At 40.3% G+C, this 17,485-nt stretch overlaps 1 protein-coding gene across 2 annotated transcripts in view; it reads right to left on the bottom strand.

Annotated features, from left to right (window-relative positions):
- The window catches only part of adcy2a (adenylate cyclase 2a), a gene marked incomplete at its 5' end in the record, with an annotated part of 95,200 nt that overhangs the window by 33,980 nt on the left and 43,735 nt on the right, over positions 1–17,485 (bottom strand). The window contains one exon of one of the 2 annotated variants that reach the window (XM_079470160.1): positions 16,987–17,148. In XM_079470160.1, coding sequence (XP_079326286.1) covers positions 16,987–17,148 — 162 coding nt within the window. Of the gene's footprint in view, positions 1–3,611; positions 3,715–16,986; positions 17,149–17,485 lie in introns of those variants that run through there. The other variant, XM_079470161.1, reaches the window with a different exon arrangement.

The raw sequence follows: 17,485 nt of genomic DNA on the forward strand, positions 1-17,485 counted from the left end.
CCTCGGTCATTAGCTGACGGGGGCTAACATTCATATGAGCTCTAAGAATAAATAACCAGAATAAATAACCAAACCGCAAGCATCTTATTATTGTGTTTATCAGTATGTTCTCATAATGTATAAAGTATACGAATATGGTGGATGGTGATGTCTTAAATAGTCTTAAAGGCGGTAGTTTAAAGCGATGATTTAATGCACACTTACCTTGAACAGACGCTTACTGATACTGAACGCGTTCTTCTATTATGGCAGGCAGGCTGGCTTGTGTCAAGAGGACATACCGCCACCTACTGTCCCTGTGTGTTTATATATCTGATCTTATGTTTTACTGCAAGTTAAACTTGAAAAACTTGTGTGCTTCGCTGTTGTGAAAGAGAACATGGATAGGTTGCAACCTTTTGACATCACTGATTTTGACACGAAAAAAAAATGCCGGCCTCCAAGTAAAAATATATTTTCAAAGTTTATGAATACTGTGACAGTTACACTGATTTTTAATTTTAACAAACAAAGACATGTTAACAAACATGTCAGAATGTGTATGCATGTAAACAAAGATATTCATATTAACAAGATGCGCCACTGCCTTCCAGTAAAACGAGCCAATCGTCAATCAGTGAAGACTGTCGATTAAAAAAAATCTTCCAGGCTACATCATATGTATAAAAACAGACACATTTATAAAATGAATATATACACAAACGTGCAGTCAAGAAAATCTGCTCTGTTTATGACAGAAGCATCTCTCGAGATTGGATTGACAGATTTAGTCTTCACTTTCAAGTATGCTCAAAGAGCATTTTATTTGCGCCTCTTTCTTGTCCAGCAGCACACACTATTTATTTTAAACGCATTTATTTATTTTTAACGCACAGTACAGACAAGTTGAGGCCTCATTTGTGTGTCGAATTAGCAGCTAACAGCGTTAGCTGCTACACAACACTAGTACTTTACAATTTGCTTTAAGCAGTGATTTAAATAGAGAAATAGACTATACGATAATACGCTTTCATAATAAACACGTCGAGATAGAGAGAGGGAAAGAGATAGCATTTAGAACGGTCTTTCACTATGACAGATACACTTGCAGTTAATGCGTATCACAAGTATCTGAACAGTGGGGCGCATTCCATATGGATCACAAGCTTTTATTGTAACAGTAAACAACATTGCTTTGGTATATGTGATGCATGGATATTTACATTCTCACTTACATTTCTCTTCAGCTGATTCGAAAGAAAACGTGTTTCTCCAGTTAAACTGCTGCTCCTGCCTGAGGATATACGCTGTGATCAAAAGGCTTCTCTATAAGAATATTAGCAATTCTCCATAAACCTAATCCAATTTACACCTATTTGTACATACATAAGGACCCAAGTCATCACTGTTTGGTCAGCATTAGGGTGGCAACTGAGGTGGCAAAGTTCATTTTTGGGGTGGCAGCTGCCACCCAGGAGCACCCCTGTGGACACGTGACTGGATTAGCCAATCAGAATCAAGTATTCCGCCGGTTAATAAACACAACTAACCAAAACCACAAAAATATTTACTCCGGTGTTGGTAAACATTACAAGTCAATTGCATTGCTTTACCAGCTTTTCTTTGTTCTCTTTACGATTTGCACATATTTCTCATACAATTCTGCAAGCAAGCATATTCAAACACAGGAATTGATTTAAGAGCTCATTTCTATTTACAGTAAAAGGTCTCATAATAGATTACGCCTTATTCCCAAAACGGCCAAACGTGAATATGTAGGATGCAAATGCATAAAACAGCTCCAAACCAATCTCCTCGTATTATCAGCCGGTATATGACAGGGCCAAAGACCTGCTGTTTACTACAAACAGTGTTATAAATGAGCTGTAAAAGATTTGCAGCAGTCATCAGCTGTCTAGGATGAAATCACAGATGATTCGTTTCTGTCAGAGAGGCGGCAAAGCTTCGTATTATTCAGATTTATGACACGAGTGGGATTTCCATAGCAGGGATTCTGCCTCCTGACTGATGGGTGGAGAATATGTTTGTATTAATACATGACAATGTGATTCCAGTTGAGGTTTCAGCTATGTTTAAAAAGAAGTGTATGTGTTTATACTGCGATTTTGCACCTGTGAAGCTGACGTCACTAAAATAGATGCTTTACAAAGCAACTTCTAGGTGTTACACATAAATCATAAACGCCCCCCAGGACAACGCTGAAAAATATTAACAAGTATTGTAAAAATGCAACACAATTATGTGTTGACAATGAAGAGAAATGGCTTATATTTAGACAATCTAAATGTCCTGAATGTCCTAAAGGATTCCTTGTGTTTATATGCGTTTGGAATCAGAAATGAATCCACAATGGAGAATCATACTGATAAACAAAAGGATTATCTGAAGTTAAGCCGTAAAGCCACCTCGGAAGATATATTCAGGGAAAAGCCACAGTGAGCTTTCTACAATCGTCATTTTAAATGAACCACAATACTCTACAATCTATACAATCAAACCTATTTTACAGTAATTGTTAACTTTAAAATTAAACTTTCATGATAATTCACTCACCCACAATGTCATGCAAGCCCATGTCTTTCTTCTGTCGAAAACAAACTAAAGCCGTGTATTCATGTTTAAAAAGTATATCGTTTTTGGTTTTCTTGGAAAATGACTAATCGATATGCATGACAACACCCTTATTTATCGGCTGTTGTCGTTGAGAGCCTTTTGAAGCTGCGCTGAAATTTGGACCTCAACCATCTGCCCCCGTTGAAGTGCATTATATGGAGAAGAACCCTGGAAAGCTTTCCTCATAAGCCTCAATTTGTTTTCGACAGAAGAAATAAACACACGGAGAGCTTGTATGACATGTTGACAAAGTGTTATTTCATATTAGTAGTATAATTATTACTTTCCATATTTGTGGAATGATCTGCCCGCTGCTACAATATCAGCAGATTCTGTAGCCATCTTTAAGAATCGGCTAAAAACACATCTCTTCTGTCATCACCTGACCGATTAGTTCTGACCGCTATCTCTGTTCTACTCTTTCTATCCATAAAAAAAACGTAGCTTTGTGTACTGTGAAAAGGAGAAAAAAATTGTTGTAAACCTGAGTCTGCGGTCGGGAGGAGACGAGCCGGATGACTTTCTAAAACGTTTATCGTACATAAACAACAACCGGGGATGCCCACATTTCTGTCGAGCCTTGTCATAAACACTAGCTGTTGTTAAAAGAATGAGATTGTAAGAAAACAGCTTAACATGGCCTACCGGAACAACGACTACGCAAAACCAAATTTCTATTAAATCTTTGTTGTAATAAACACTAGCTACTGTTAAAAGAACAAGCACTTATTCCGGGGATAACAATAGTCTTGCGTTAAGCTTGTTTATTTTAATGAAACCACATAACGTCATGTTTATCATGTATATGTTTGATATCGGTGATAAACAAAATGTATTTAGTTTGGTTTTCCGTGGGTGTTGTTTCGGTACGTTAAGCTTTTTCCTTATAATGGATTTTAGGAAAGAATCTTTTTACTTTATCTGTATAATAAGGTCTCGTTCTTTTAACAGAAGCGAGTGTTTATTACAAGTAAGGTTTGACAGAAATTTTGGCTTACCTGGTCGTTGTTCAGGTTGTTAAACATAAGTAGTTTGAGTTTATCATAGTGAATTCCTATGGAGAAAATCACTTGCTGCCGTCCACGTGATTGAAAACAACCTTTCATTGAGCTATTTTTAGAGTGCGCACGTGACAGCCCATCGACACAGGCAGACTGCTCGGTCCTACTTCTCCGTGGCGGTGATGGCATGTGGTTAAAAATCATAACAAACACATTTGAAAGTGGAGGGGACACGAACAGGATTTTGAAAAGTGCGGGGGGTATGCCGTCAGTGGAATTTACGCCCCAGCCAGAAGAATGCATATAGCATTAAAGAAAGCTGTTGTTATCATATCTGCTGAACTTCTATTTGTGAGAGTGAAATGTACGTGTTCAAGCTTATTAACACTAACAGTGTCAACATTTTTCTTTTTTGTTTCTGGAAAGTTGCATCAATATTTGAAAACAATTTACCATATAAAAGTTGGTGATAAGTGACATCATAAGGTGCAGTGTTTGGTGAATGAATAAATGTAAATGCAATTTTTTAAATTATTAGTGAAAAGAAAATATTTTTATTGCAACTTTTCAGAATTGATCCAACACAATATGCGTCTCTATCTGTCTGTGGGTGAGACGCTATATTTATATTTTAACTAAATTAAAATGACAAGCAGCAGCTGTTACTAAAGGTCACAACTGTTGCATTTTTATGACCTCACAGTGCTCATGTGCTGTAATAAAATGTAATAAATTATTAATAATGTCTAGTTATTAGATTTTTTTTAATTTTGCAATCTTTATAAATAAGCTCATAATACCAACAAACTAAACGAATAATTTATTGTTTTAAAATGTCAAATTTTGTCATTTTTATTGTGTTAAAGCTGTAGTTTGTAAAAATAAACAAATACAACGACGTAGACTGATGAGAAGGAGTGTGGAATGATGAGACCTGTTGTCTTCAACTCCACCATCAATCAATAGGAACGAGAAATCATGTTAGCAGACAAGGTAAATTAATAAAATGTTATTAATGGTGCATGTAATTGTGGTCCATAAATAAGTGACTAGCGTCTAGCAAGCAACTAGCTTGTTTTTCGGGCAAACACTACTTTTGTCATGCGGTTTCTACGTCAGTAAAGGCAGTAACAAAGGGTAACGCGGCACTGAAACGGCATTGACAGCAACTGCACAACCCCGTGTCACTGTTAAAAACACCTCATGATTTGCTGGAAACACTGGCCATAGTGATTTTTGGATAATTTACAGCAACATTGTTAGAAACTGCACCTTTAAAGGTTTACTATTAATAACATTTTATTAAAAAATGTGTTGTTTAAATTGAAATGGATGTGTCAAAATGTATTCGCTCCCAAAATCTTTAAATCCCCATTGCTAATAACGTAAGGGGGGAATTCCCCCCAGTACAAAAATGAAATTCATGCCCTGCCAAGAAAAGCACAGTGTCATCCGTAATTTGGAATTAGTTTGGATTTGCGGCATCAGACACAGAACAAACAACCCCCTGCTGCAAAGTGTGTTTGAAGTCTGCTGCTGCACCAACTTACTGCAGCACCTCATACAGAAAAATCTATTTTATTCGTAAATCTTTTTTTTGTGAAAAAACCTTGGCTGGGTGATATTTTTTGCCATATCACCCAGCCTTACTGAACTCACTTGCATCCTCTCATAATGTTTTGAATGTCTCCCCAATTAACACACCAAGGCTGAGTTGATTCAGATGTGTTTTATTAGAAGCAGCCAAGAATAGTCTCTCCCAAAAAAGTGAGATATTTGTCATTCAAATGTAGCGAACTACAGGAAATATTATGCAGAAAAAATACTCCATAAGTATAGTACAGATATTCAAAAAGAGTACTCAAGTAAATGTACTTAGTTACTTCCCACCTCTGACCTAAATAAACCCCCAAATCAGGGTATTTAGCCTATTATGTACTTTGAAAAGTGCAAACACCACAAATTGGATTTTACTAATATAATCTTTAATTTTGTAATTTAAAACCCCCCTTCCCTTTCAACTGAAAAACTGTCTGGCTTAAAGAGATGCTTGCAAAACACCTCGGACTTAAAAACTGCGCAACTTGTGCCACTTGTGCCGCACGGAGAGACACGTTTAACTTTAAACTGCACAACTTGTGCCGCATGGAGAGACACATGCATATAGAGTTAAATTGAAATAGAAGGGCTAATATAAATGGAATGAATAAAACTTAAGGTTGGTCATTGGTGAAGGATAGGATGATTATGTCCCTCCTTTGTTTTGTTAGAAATATTTCTGTGTCTAGAATTCATAATGTCCTGTATTGTCATATATAGTAGTACTGGTCATCATTTTAAAACCAGGCATGTTTGTTACTTCCTGCTTAAAAAACCAATGCAAGGCAACAAACTGTAATGTATAGAGGAATGAAAATATGGAATGATTTACTATCAGATATTACTTATTTTATAATTTTTTATAAGTAAAATGAGATTTAAAATATCTTTATAGGATTATTTAATGGCACATTGTATAGAGGAAATAAGACGACTTGTACTTCTCAGAACGATACCTAGGTAGTGGCAAATGGGGATCCAAATAAACAAATAAAAATCAACAGTGTTTCCTCTTTAAAACAGTAGTTCATCAAAGAAAAGCAGTTTAAAACCGGCCCTGTCCTCCACGTCACAAGCATGTTGTACCCACTCATGTCACAAAGGTGATCGATTGGATCTCGAAGTCAGAGCTGGTGAGCCGGAGTGGAGGCGGAGACTAGTTTGCATATTCATGCTTCTGCATATGCTAAATGAAGCATGGTGTAGTTACATTCAAGCTATTAAACAGCATGGAATTATTTTCTCAAAAAAATTTGTAATTTTTATGATCAAATATGAGTTTTATTATCGACTACCGAGGGACTTCTCAGGTATTACAACACTTTTTGGTAACTCCTAATCTTACCCATCAAACACACTGTTACATCCTAAAGCTTTCCTAATACCTTCCAAACAAAATCAATCAACGGCTCTGAGGTCACAGCACACTAAAGCAATCTTTCCTCTTTTGAAATCGAAGCGCACATGACCAGATTGTGTTTAATCCTGAAAGCGCATGGATTTCTGCCTGAGGCTCATTAGCACCTGCTCTCTCTTCCTTCCCCTTTCCACAGACGTGCACAATTTTAAGCAATGTAAAAATCTAGACGACAAACGTACTGTAAACAAGTGGAACAAGAGTTCAAATGATGACAGATATCTCCGATAGAATACAGACCTCTTGGTAACGTCTATTTAACATCTGCATTTACATCTGCAAGACGTCTTTCTTTATTATTTGCTCATCTGCAATACGTCTCTGAAACGTTTACTGTCAGATGTCTGTAAAATGTTCATGATTTAGAATGCATGTAAAACTGCCTTATCTTAGACGTTTATCAGATGTTTTTACACCAAAGTCTTCCAGATCTCCAGATCTTTAGCAGACATCTTACAGACGTACCTGTGCTATCTGGGACGCCACCAAGATAAACCAGTGTAACAGCAAATATGTGTAAATATTGTAGATGCTCACAACCCCAAATGCTCTCATTGGTTGAGACACGTGGTGATGCCCTTCCCCAGCCAATACAGATCAACATCCCTCCCCTTCTGTGACCCATGGTTTGTCCGTACATTTCAGAACCAATGAGCAACATACTTTTGAAATAAAACTGCTAATGCACAATAAAATAACTATCGGCGTAAAATAAAGGGGTGGTGCAAAGGTGTGTCATGCATTCTGTTGTTAAACGTGATGTCTTCTCATGCTAAACATGTTTTAACTCAACTTGTCAAAAAACGAGTTGGACGTATTATGTAGTATTTCTGTGCTCGCTCAATGTGTGCGCACGTGCTCCAGCCATCCCTCAACCTGGAAGAATGAATAAATGGAAGTTCATTTTGGTAGATTTGAGCAAAGTCTGCAAAATCCCTTCTAAGACTAAAGGATCTTACAATATCATCTGCAAGTGACAAAACCGATTCCTGTTAACAGGTCCGAATCGAGGAGTCACGAAAGGTAAGCTTAGCTATCAGGCTGAACCAAAGTGACTGTACACTATTGTATATGAATTGCACAGACGGACAGACAGACACAGTGGTAGCAGATCTAATTCAAAAATAAAAATACAAAGTATAAGTTTAAACATGCTTGTCTAATCCTTTTTTTTGTCAGGGGTGGTGAACAGCTGTCAATGACTACTACCGTAGGTAAGCGGATTACCAGCATTGAAGGACTTCGGTGGCCAAGGAACTAATTATTGCTGCCGGCATTACATTTGCATAATATAATTACTTTTACATAAAGTATTGCCAATGGAACTGTAGGTTTATGGTACCGTTACAGGGCAAGTGAAGTAGTCAGTCGACAGGGGCGATTTTAGGGTCAGAGCTTTAGGGGTGCTGAGCACCCGATGAGCCCCACTGCCACCACCCACCCTCTTTTCACACAAAAACAAAATGTGTCTATTGAAAAATAACTTAATCATTTTAACATTGATTCAACCAACTCCAAAAATATTTTTGACACCTTTTTTGAGCTCCTTGCATGGCAATCCCTTTAAAGTAAGAACGTTAGAACGGAGCCGTTTTAACTAACTAAACCTAAAATACTGAATGAGTGGTCGCTAACACATGCAAACAAGGTTTGAGACCTTTTCAGGACACCAGCTTAATTGTGAGAGTTCACACAGACAGCCCCCTGTAACAAACACCAAACCTTCTTCACACAGCTTTTCCTGACCGTCATCAGATTGGTTAGATTAGATCTTTATTGTCATTGAACAATGTAACAGGTACTTGGACAACAAAATGTAATTCACCTTCTGTAAATTATTTACAAATGGCCATTTCTAACATATCTGGTCGCACGCCAGTCTGAACTTTCATAAACCAATATAAGTCATCAATAAATAAAAAAAATTAAGAAAAGAAGGTAAAGTCCAAAATATCCAGATAATTTACAGAGGTCTTGAAAATACTAAGAAAGTAAAGATATAAAAAAGAAATACAGGGAAATCTTTAAAGTACTTCCCCTGAATCCCCATATTTGCTCTACTTTGGGAGAGTTAATCTATGTCGCCGCACTTTGAGGCTGGCAAACCTGTCAATGAGGGTTCAATTATGGGGTTCAATTATTTCAAGCAACTTCTTCTCAATAGACATCACAGCTAGGTGCTGGAGTCTGCTTTGGCCTGTTGTCCTCCTGAGCCATGTATGGAGCCGACGCAAGGCACTAAAAGACTTTCAGTGAAGGGAACACGAATCTGAACTGTACCAGCATCACTCTTGCGCTTCAGAAAGAATCACTTCCTCTGACACTCTGGTCCAAACGCCAGGGCTTCATGTTTCCATGACAACTGACCAGAAAAGACGCACGTGACGTCATGTTTACGTGACTCCAGACTGTTAAAATGAGTATCAAATGAACCATAAACTTTAACAACAGAGACACACGTAAGCAGTTTAGTTGTTTTTGTTTCACGCGCTAGCAGTTAATAAACAGAACTGAATGCGTCTTGCGGAAGAACATATTAACCGGTGCTACTTCTCTCCGTTTATAACCATGGACGAGTCACCCATGTCCTGTGCTACTCCACAGCGGCGGCGACCCGCTGGACTAAAATAGTCTGAAAATAAACACTTGTTATAGGTGTACCAAGGTGATTCAGGATACTGACTCCAGTACTCCCCGATATGGTTTCGCAATCGGAACAACTCTATGTAAAAGGAAAGAAGTGTGAAACAGCTTTGGAGCAACTTAGTTGATTCACAACACTACATAACGTGTTCTCACTCCGTGTGTGTCTCGCGCTGAGCGGTGCAGGTACAGAGGAGAAGTAGAAGAAGAGAAGAGGATGACACCATTTACTAAGCGGGGATGTTTCATTTTCATCCTTAACACATACATTTTAAACCAAAAACTACGGAGTATGTTTTGGACAATATTTAACCTTGTAAAAGACGATTTTTTTTAGAATGACAACATTTCTTACTCCAAGTTTTAGGGGTGTTGAGCTTCTTCTTAGGGGTGCTGAAGCACCCCTAAAAAGGGGCTAGCTACGCCCATGTCAGTCGGTACTGTCTGGTGTGATCACTTATAGCACAACACAACACTGTTGCTAGTGTCAATGCTATGACCGGCTGTTTAAATATACCCTCAATATACAGTAAACAGGGTGTCTTGAACACACAGACTGTATGTATCCCCGTCATGTTTTTCATGGAGGGCATAAAAAAGCTTTGACCACCAACCCATTCTGCATGTACTTTTATTTTTACATTTTATTCCATTTAGGAGGACATTTGAGCTAGTGTCAATTCAGGTCATGAATCATTGCAAGTCGTATCTTTTATATCAAAGACATTTTTATATAAAAATAAATGAACATGTGATTGAGCTTCCGGCATGAAACTGAAGCAGCGATTGGATTTTTTACGCATCGTGATGTATACTCAAGTGAAACAACTTCTGAGAATAAAACTGTGGGGCGGGACTTGATTAATTCACTGAGAACGGATTGGATCGTTGAAATTTGAAAGATTTGAACGCACGTTTCCTATAGCTCAGTTTACAGCATGGCACTAGCAAGGCCAAGGTTGTGGCTTCGATCCCAGAGGTTTGCACATACTTAGAAACAGAAAATGTATAGTATAGTATAAAGCAATGTAAAATCGCTCTTGATAAAAGCTTCTGCCATATGCATAAATGTAAATGTAAATGCAAATAGCCAGTCATTGGAGCCCCGCCCTCGCACAATTTCTCATGACCGGAAGTTTCGAGGGTGGCAGGAGATTAACGTTTTTGATTAAAGATTACAAATTCAGCGGATTTAAAATATTATATTTATATGCAGGGATAAATAATTTATTTTAAATATAAATTACTTTTAAGAGATGAGTATGGCTGAAATAACATGATCATGTTTATTGTTTTGATTAAGACTGTTGACGTTGTGACGATTTGACTATTTTTGCTTTCAGATCACCAGTGCACACTGAACCGAGAGCTGATACTACGCATGCATGTCATTTTTAAAGTGGATAAAAAGCTTGCAAGTCAAATATTGTATCAAACATCCGAGATGTGATACTATAAAAGATATTTCATTTTCCTTTTAAAAGCAAAGTGTGTAGTTTCTCTTTCAACGACTAGATCTAGATAATGACTGCTGTCAAACACGCTTCACAAACTGACAGTACCATCACAAATGTATGTAATTCGTTCCACCGATTCGTCAAGGTGACAGAACTGCTCAAACAAAAATGATGCTGTTATAGTGTCCCAGAACCACAGCGTTCACAAAGTCGTCGCTGCGTATTAAACCGGGAATGGAACAAGTAAGTTAATACTGAATAAATGACCTCCCCTTTAAGTTCGAAAAACATCACATCGGTTTCGAGGCCTGACCATAGAAAAAACACTGTTCTTCATGGCTTTACGTGTATGAGTTTATGTGTGCAAGTGCGAGAGCCAACGAGTAAGCGAAAGAAATCGAGAAAGAAAACCGTAGCGGGTCAAGAGATTACATGTAGTTAAATCAAATCAGTGTGATATAGTGTCCGTTCAGTCACGATTACATCAGCCCATTCGTCTTTTGGATTGTATTGCTGTCCTCTCATCCAGCACCCGTTTAAACCTGTGCCTTCACTGCCCTCATTGCCCGCCAAAGTACATAAGTTGCTATTGGTGAGAGCCCCATGGCGAAATGCTGAGCCATAATGAAATGTAACCCCGCTGTTCTGCCAATGACACTGAGATTAGATTCAATCATCTTAACCCGAGCATCACTGGGGCAGATCACGAACAAATTCACACAAAATCATGTTACTGAAAAATATTTAACAGAATCAACACTTTACGCTTTGAGAACATTTCAAGTCGTGGAGATGTCATCTGCCAATGCTTTCTTATTCTGAGCTATAATAATAACACATTATATTCTGACAAGCTCTTTGCCAAGAGATTGATTGACAGGTGATCTGACCAGCTATGATGCCCATATGTGTTCATTATGTTTTATTTCGAATTTCTACAACTTCTATCCACACATGCAATTCTGTACTTACAATATTTCTGAGCGCTGATAAGAATTTCGTTCCATCCAGCACAAAGTAAAGTAATGAGCTACTTGCTATTGCAATTATCGAGTTCACCTAAAAACGTCATTGGGTGCAGTAGATGAGATGAGCAAAGACAACACAAGCTGCTGAGACTCTGGCACAGTCCTGTGTGAGAGCCGTCCCACCCTGGCGCCTGAAAGGGCACAAATCTGTTCCTTCACAGTTGCTATGATAACACCTCACAGAGCTGGACAGAGTCACGAGTGTTCACTCCCATTGCAGAAAATGGCAAATCTCACTACAAGACTACAGCATCCTTCCATTAATATTATCGAAAAAAGGCTTAAAATGCTTTAAAGGTGCAGTTTGTGATTTTTTGGAGGATCTATTGAGAGAAATGCAATATCATATACATACATAACTATGTGTTAAGAGATGTATAAAGACCTTGCATAATGAAGATTTATGTTTTTATTACCTTAGAATGAGCTTTTTCTATCTACCTACACCACGGGTCCCCTTGCATGGAATGCGTCATGTTGTTTCTAAAGTAGCCCTAAACGGACAAATTAGAGCGCGTTTCGTAAAAAAACCTTCGGCAAAGACGCGAGAACGTGACAATAACTTAGTTCTGTGTCAGCCACCGTAGTGCTTCGACAGGGAGGTAGTGATATGTTGGTTGCAATTCACAACCTCACTGCTAGATGCCGCTAAATTTCACATACTGGACCTTTAAACAGTTTGAACAGAGGTCCTCTGTTTTCAAGATTTATTCGGGTTTAAAGTCGCTGCATGAAAGAGTGAGAAAGAAATCGAGAAGGCTTGTGAAATGATGAAATACGCAGTAGATGCTGCATTCTGCAGTCACATCAGGAGAAGCAATTTAGCAGCAGAAGCGTACAGAACTGTGTAAGTGTAAGTGTATTTAAATTGTGTCTTGTTGAGTTTTATTACTGTGTTAAACTGAGAAATCGCTTTGTATTTACTTCCGCTCTGTCACGTGGTGAAACCGCGGGTAGTATCGGTCCTTCGTTCGTTATTGGGCTAGTTTAATTTGTTTGCTTTGTGTGCGCGTGTTATCTGAGGGCTGGGCCTGTTGAATTTACGTAATTAGACGCGTATTTAAAAAGCGTCTACCCACCGCGGCAGCGGTCGCGTGCAGCCCTCATCGCGTGAAGACCGAAGAGAGTAAAGACATCGACTCTACCTGCGCGCGACTCCACTGAGCCCGGGACACCGACACGGCACTTGAGTATTGCACTTCTTTTGTATTATTATTTTGCTGTTTTGTATCAACCCCTGCACTTTTTGTCTTACTGTTTGCACTAACACTTATTCCTTTATTGTTATCTTTAATGTTTCTCCCTATTTTCTTTCTGCTTCTCTTAAATATGTGTTTTAAAATCCTTTCTGTTATCACAACACGTAAATCATCTGCCGCATGCCGAAGGCGACGCAATGCTAATAATCTTCACAATGTATCACTGCTAGCAACTGCCCCTTCTACTTTCCCTATAGGATTGTGGAACTGCCAATCTGCTGTGAACAAAGCTGATTTCATTACAGCTTTCGTTAAACATTCTGGTCTTTCCATTGTAGCACTTACAGAAACATGGATCAAACCAGAGGACTCTGCCACTCCCGCTGCCCTCTCCCATAACCACACTTTCTCCCACAGCCCTCGCATCACAGGAAGGGGTGGAGGCACCGGTCTACTCATCCCCAAAGACTGGAAATTCAATCAGCTAACACCCTTGTGTAACAACAGCTCCTTCGAGTTTCATGCTGTTACTATCACCCACCCTGTTAAAAGTCATTTTGTAGTTATATATCGTCCCCCAGGTCAGCTTGGACATTTCTTGGAGGAGCTGGATGTGCTTCTTTCATCCTTCCCTGAGGATGGTACTCCCCTGGTGGTACTAGGCGACTTCAACATCCACATTGGAAAGCCACAGGCTGCTGACTTCGTCAACCTGACCGCATCATTTCTCCTCGAGCAGGTTTCCACATCAGCAACCCACAAGTCTGGAAACCATCTAGATTTGATCTTCACAAGATACTGCTCCACTCATCACCCTCAGGTCACCCCGCTGCACACGTCTGATCACTTCTTCGTCACCCTTGACCTCGACCTCACTGCTCCGGATATCGCAGATGTCTCACCGATGGTCACCTTCCGGCGCAACCTGCGGTCTCTCCCTCCCTCTTGTTTTTCCTCTGCTGTCCTCTCTGCACTCCCCCCCTCTGATGAGCTCTCTCTTTTGAATACAGACAATGCCACAGCCACTCTGTGTTCCACGCTTTCATCCTGCTTGGACAACCTATGCCCGCTTGCATCTGGACCAGCCCGTCCATCCCCGTCGGCTCCCTGGTTATCGGATGTACTGCGTGAGCATCGCGCCAGCCTCCGGTCAGCTGAGAGAAAATGGTGCAAGTCAAAAGACCCTGCAGACCTCTCTCTCTACCAATCTCTTCTCTCTTCTTTCTCTGTAGATGTCACCTCTGCAAAAACAGATTACTACCACTCTAGGATCTGCAACTCTCCGGACTCTCGAACGCTCTTCAAAACCTTCTCTGCTCTCCTCTGTCCGCCTGCTCCCGCACCTTCATCGGAGTTAACAGCTGCTGATTTTGCATCGTTCTTCGTAAAGAAAACTACTGCCATCAGCAGCCAGTTCTCTACGCCACCATCTGTCGAACCCGCCCACATCCCTGACACGTGTATGCTCCCTGCCTTTTCTCCTCTGTCTGAAGCTGATGTCTCAAAAATCATTGGCTCCAACCACCCTACCACCTGCCCACTGGATCCCATCCCCACCCATCTCCTCCAGGCCATCTCTCCAACGGTTGTGCCTGCTCTGACCCACATCATCAACTCTTCGCTCACCACTGGGACATTTCCCACAGCTTTCAAAGAGGCCCGCATCACACCGCTTCTAAAGAAACCCACCCTGGACCCTACACTGCTAGAAAACTACAGGCCTGTCTCCCTTCTTCCCTTCATCGCCAAAGCCCTGGAGCGAGTTGTGTTCAATCAGCTCTCCTCCTTTCTCATGCAAAACAACCTCCTGGACAGCAATCAGTCTGGGTTCAAGACCGGTCATTCCACAGAGACTGCACTGCTCTCAGTCATCGAAGCCCTGAGACTGGCAAAAGCATCATCCATGTCTTCTGTGCTCATCCTACTGGATCTGTCTGCTGCCTTTGACACTGTCAATCATCACATCCTCCTGGCTTCTCTCAGTGCTATGGGTGTCTCTGGAATGGCGTTGCAATGGTTTGAGTCCTACCTCTCGGGTAGGTCATTCAGAGTATCCTGGAGAGATGAGGTCTCCGCGTCCCAACAGCTCAACACGGGGGTGCCACAGGGCTCAGTGCTTGGACCGCTACTCTTCTCCATTTACATGACATCCCTCAGCTCGGTCATTCAGAAGCATGGCTTCTCCTATCACTGCTATGCGGACGACACACAACTCTACTTGTCATTTCAACCGGACGATCCGACGGTCGCTGCTCGCATCGCGGCATGCCTTAGTGACATCTCGCTTTGGATGAAGGATCATCACCTGCAGCTAAACCTTGCAAAAACGGAACTGCTTGTGATCCCGGGCAACCCAAAGATTCACCACAACCTTGCCATTCAACTAGGCTCATCAACGATTACACCGTCCAGCACAGCCAGAAACCTGGGAGTGGTAATCGATGATCGGCTTAACCTCACAAGTCATGTTGCCAGCACCACCCGGTCCTGTAGATTCATCCTCTACAACATTAGGAAAATTAGACCATTCCTATCGGAGCACTCTACGCAAGTCCTAGTCCAGGCTCTTGTCCTGTCCAAACTGGATTATTGCAATGCGCTTCTGGCTGGACTTCCTGCTTGCACAATCAAACCTCTCCAGATGATCCAGAATGCGGCGGCAAGAGTGGTCTTCAATGAACCGAAGAGAGCGCATGTAACTCCGCTCTTCATCAGGTTACACTGGCTCCCTGTTGCCGCCCGCATAAAGTTCAAGGCTTTGCTCCTGGCCTACAAGACCAACACCGGATCTGCACCATCGTATCTCCACTCGCTAATGCAGATCTATGTTCCTGCCAGATCACTGCGGTCTGCAAAGGAACAACGACTAGTGGTACCATCCCAAAAAGGAAAAAAGTCACTCTCCCGTACCTTCACTGGATCTGTTCCACATTGGTGGAATGATCTACCAGCTGCTACAAGATCAGCAGACTCGGTTGCCATCTTTAAAAAACGCATAAAAACGCATCTCTTCCGTCAACACGTTGCTGATTGAGTTTTTCCTAATTCTCTTCCCTTTCCTTCTTAAAAAAAAAAAAAAAAAAAAAACACATTACTAACCTCACTATTCTTAGCTTTTATACTGTGCTAGGCTTTAATGGACTAGTTTGATGCACTTATGTATTTTCGTTGCCTATGTTGTTATAATTGCTTCCAATGTTTCCTCATCTGTAAGTCGCTTTGGATAAAAGCGTCTGCTAAATGACTAAATGTAAATGTAAATGTACATCGTAAATGCAAAAAAGAAACAGGAAATGAAAAAAAACGTCCCTTTCTATAATTACGTTCTGTGTAACTGTTCATATGAAGTTTGACCTTTAACACAATTTACAATACATGGAATTACCGAATGTCCTTACAGAAATTGCCTTTTACTGAAAGGTCATTTTAGCTTGTTTGCTATGCAGAGCTTTTGGACAGGAGCTAGTAAGCTTCCTGGGTTTTCTAAACAAGCAATCCCATGGAAAATGAAATGGGATATCACATTTCACATGATAATGCGGTTTATGACAAGGGGAATAAGAAGAGATTGAAACGAACTGGATACGGGCGACACCTCTGACCTGCTCTTATTGCAAATTTGACTATCCCAAGATTAACCGATGGGGAAACAGAAATGAATTTGGATTTATGGAATCTAGAAATGACTACATGAGGACCATTATAGAGAGATGTAATTTGACTAATTACTATCCTCACACTTTTGTTGGATTAATGTCAATGATAGTTTAGAATTTGTTGGTGTTTTTTGGCATTTGTGTGAACAGGCCTTTAGATGTGAAATACCTCACATTCAAAGCCATCAAACATAGTATATCAACTCAATGCATCAAAAATAAAAGTATTCCTTTTATTATTCAACACACACAACGACAAAGCTACTGGCATTGGTCCTACTCAGCAGAGAAGGCACACGTCAACATTTGGTGCACAGGGTGAATCTCACAGCTCTTGGCAGACGCACAGAAAGACAGCCGGAGATAAACTGACCTGCCATACCAGGGGCTCCACGTGGTTGGTCGCAGAAGAGAGACAGACACTGAGGACGACTGTATGAGAAGACGCCGTGAGTACGCTGGCTATGATGGCGTCCCGCATGGAGAAGGGAAGCATGGTGTAAACCACAAAGATGATGAACAAGAAGAAAGACACCTGAAAACAGAGCAAACAGAGTAAAGGTTATCAGAGAGAAACCAATGCAGGAAAACATGAGAAAGCCTACTATGTTGAATTCATTTTGTGTATACAGTGTAATGATGACATGTTGGTAATAATGCATAAGAGCATAATTGTTTTTTAAACAGATCATTTTAAATTCCATGATTCCATACGCAGAAGGATCTGGATAACCGACCATTGCAGGAACATTGCATTGATTCGATGCAATGTTCCTGCCTGAGTGAGTTCACGGGTTGCTGGAGACAGCAGAGGCAAGCCTCTCCTGCACTAAATAAATGTTAATTTTTTAACCAAATGTATCGACAAAATT

Source organism: Barbatula barbatula, assembly GCF_947034865.1.
Source record: "Barbatula barbatula genome assembly, chromosome: 12".
Taxonomy (NCBI): domain Eukaryota; kingdom Metazoa; phylum Chordata; class Actinopteri; order Cypriniformes; family Nemacheilidae; genus Barbatula; species Barbatula barbatula.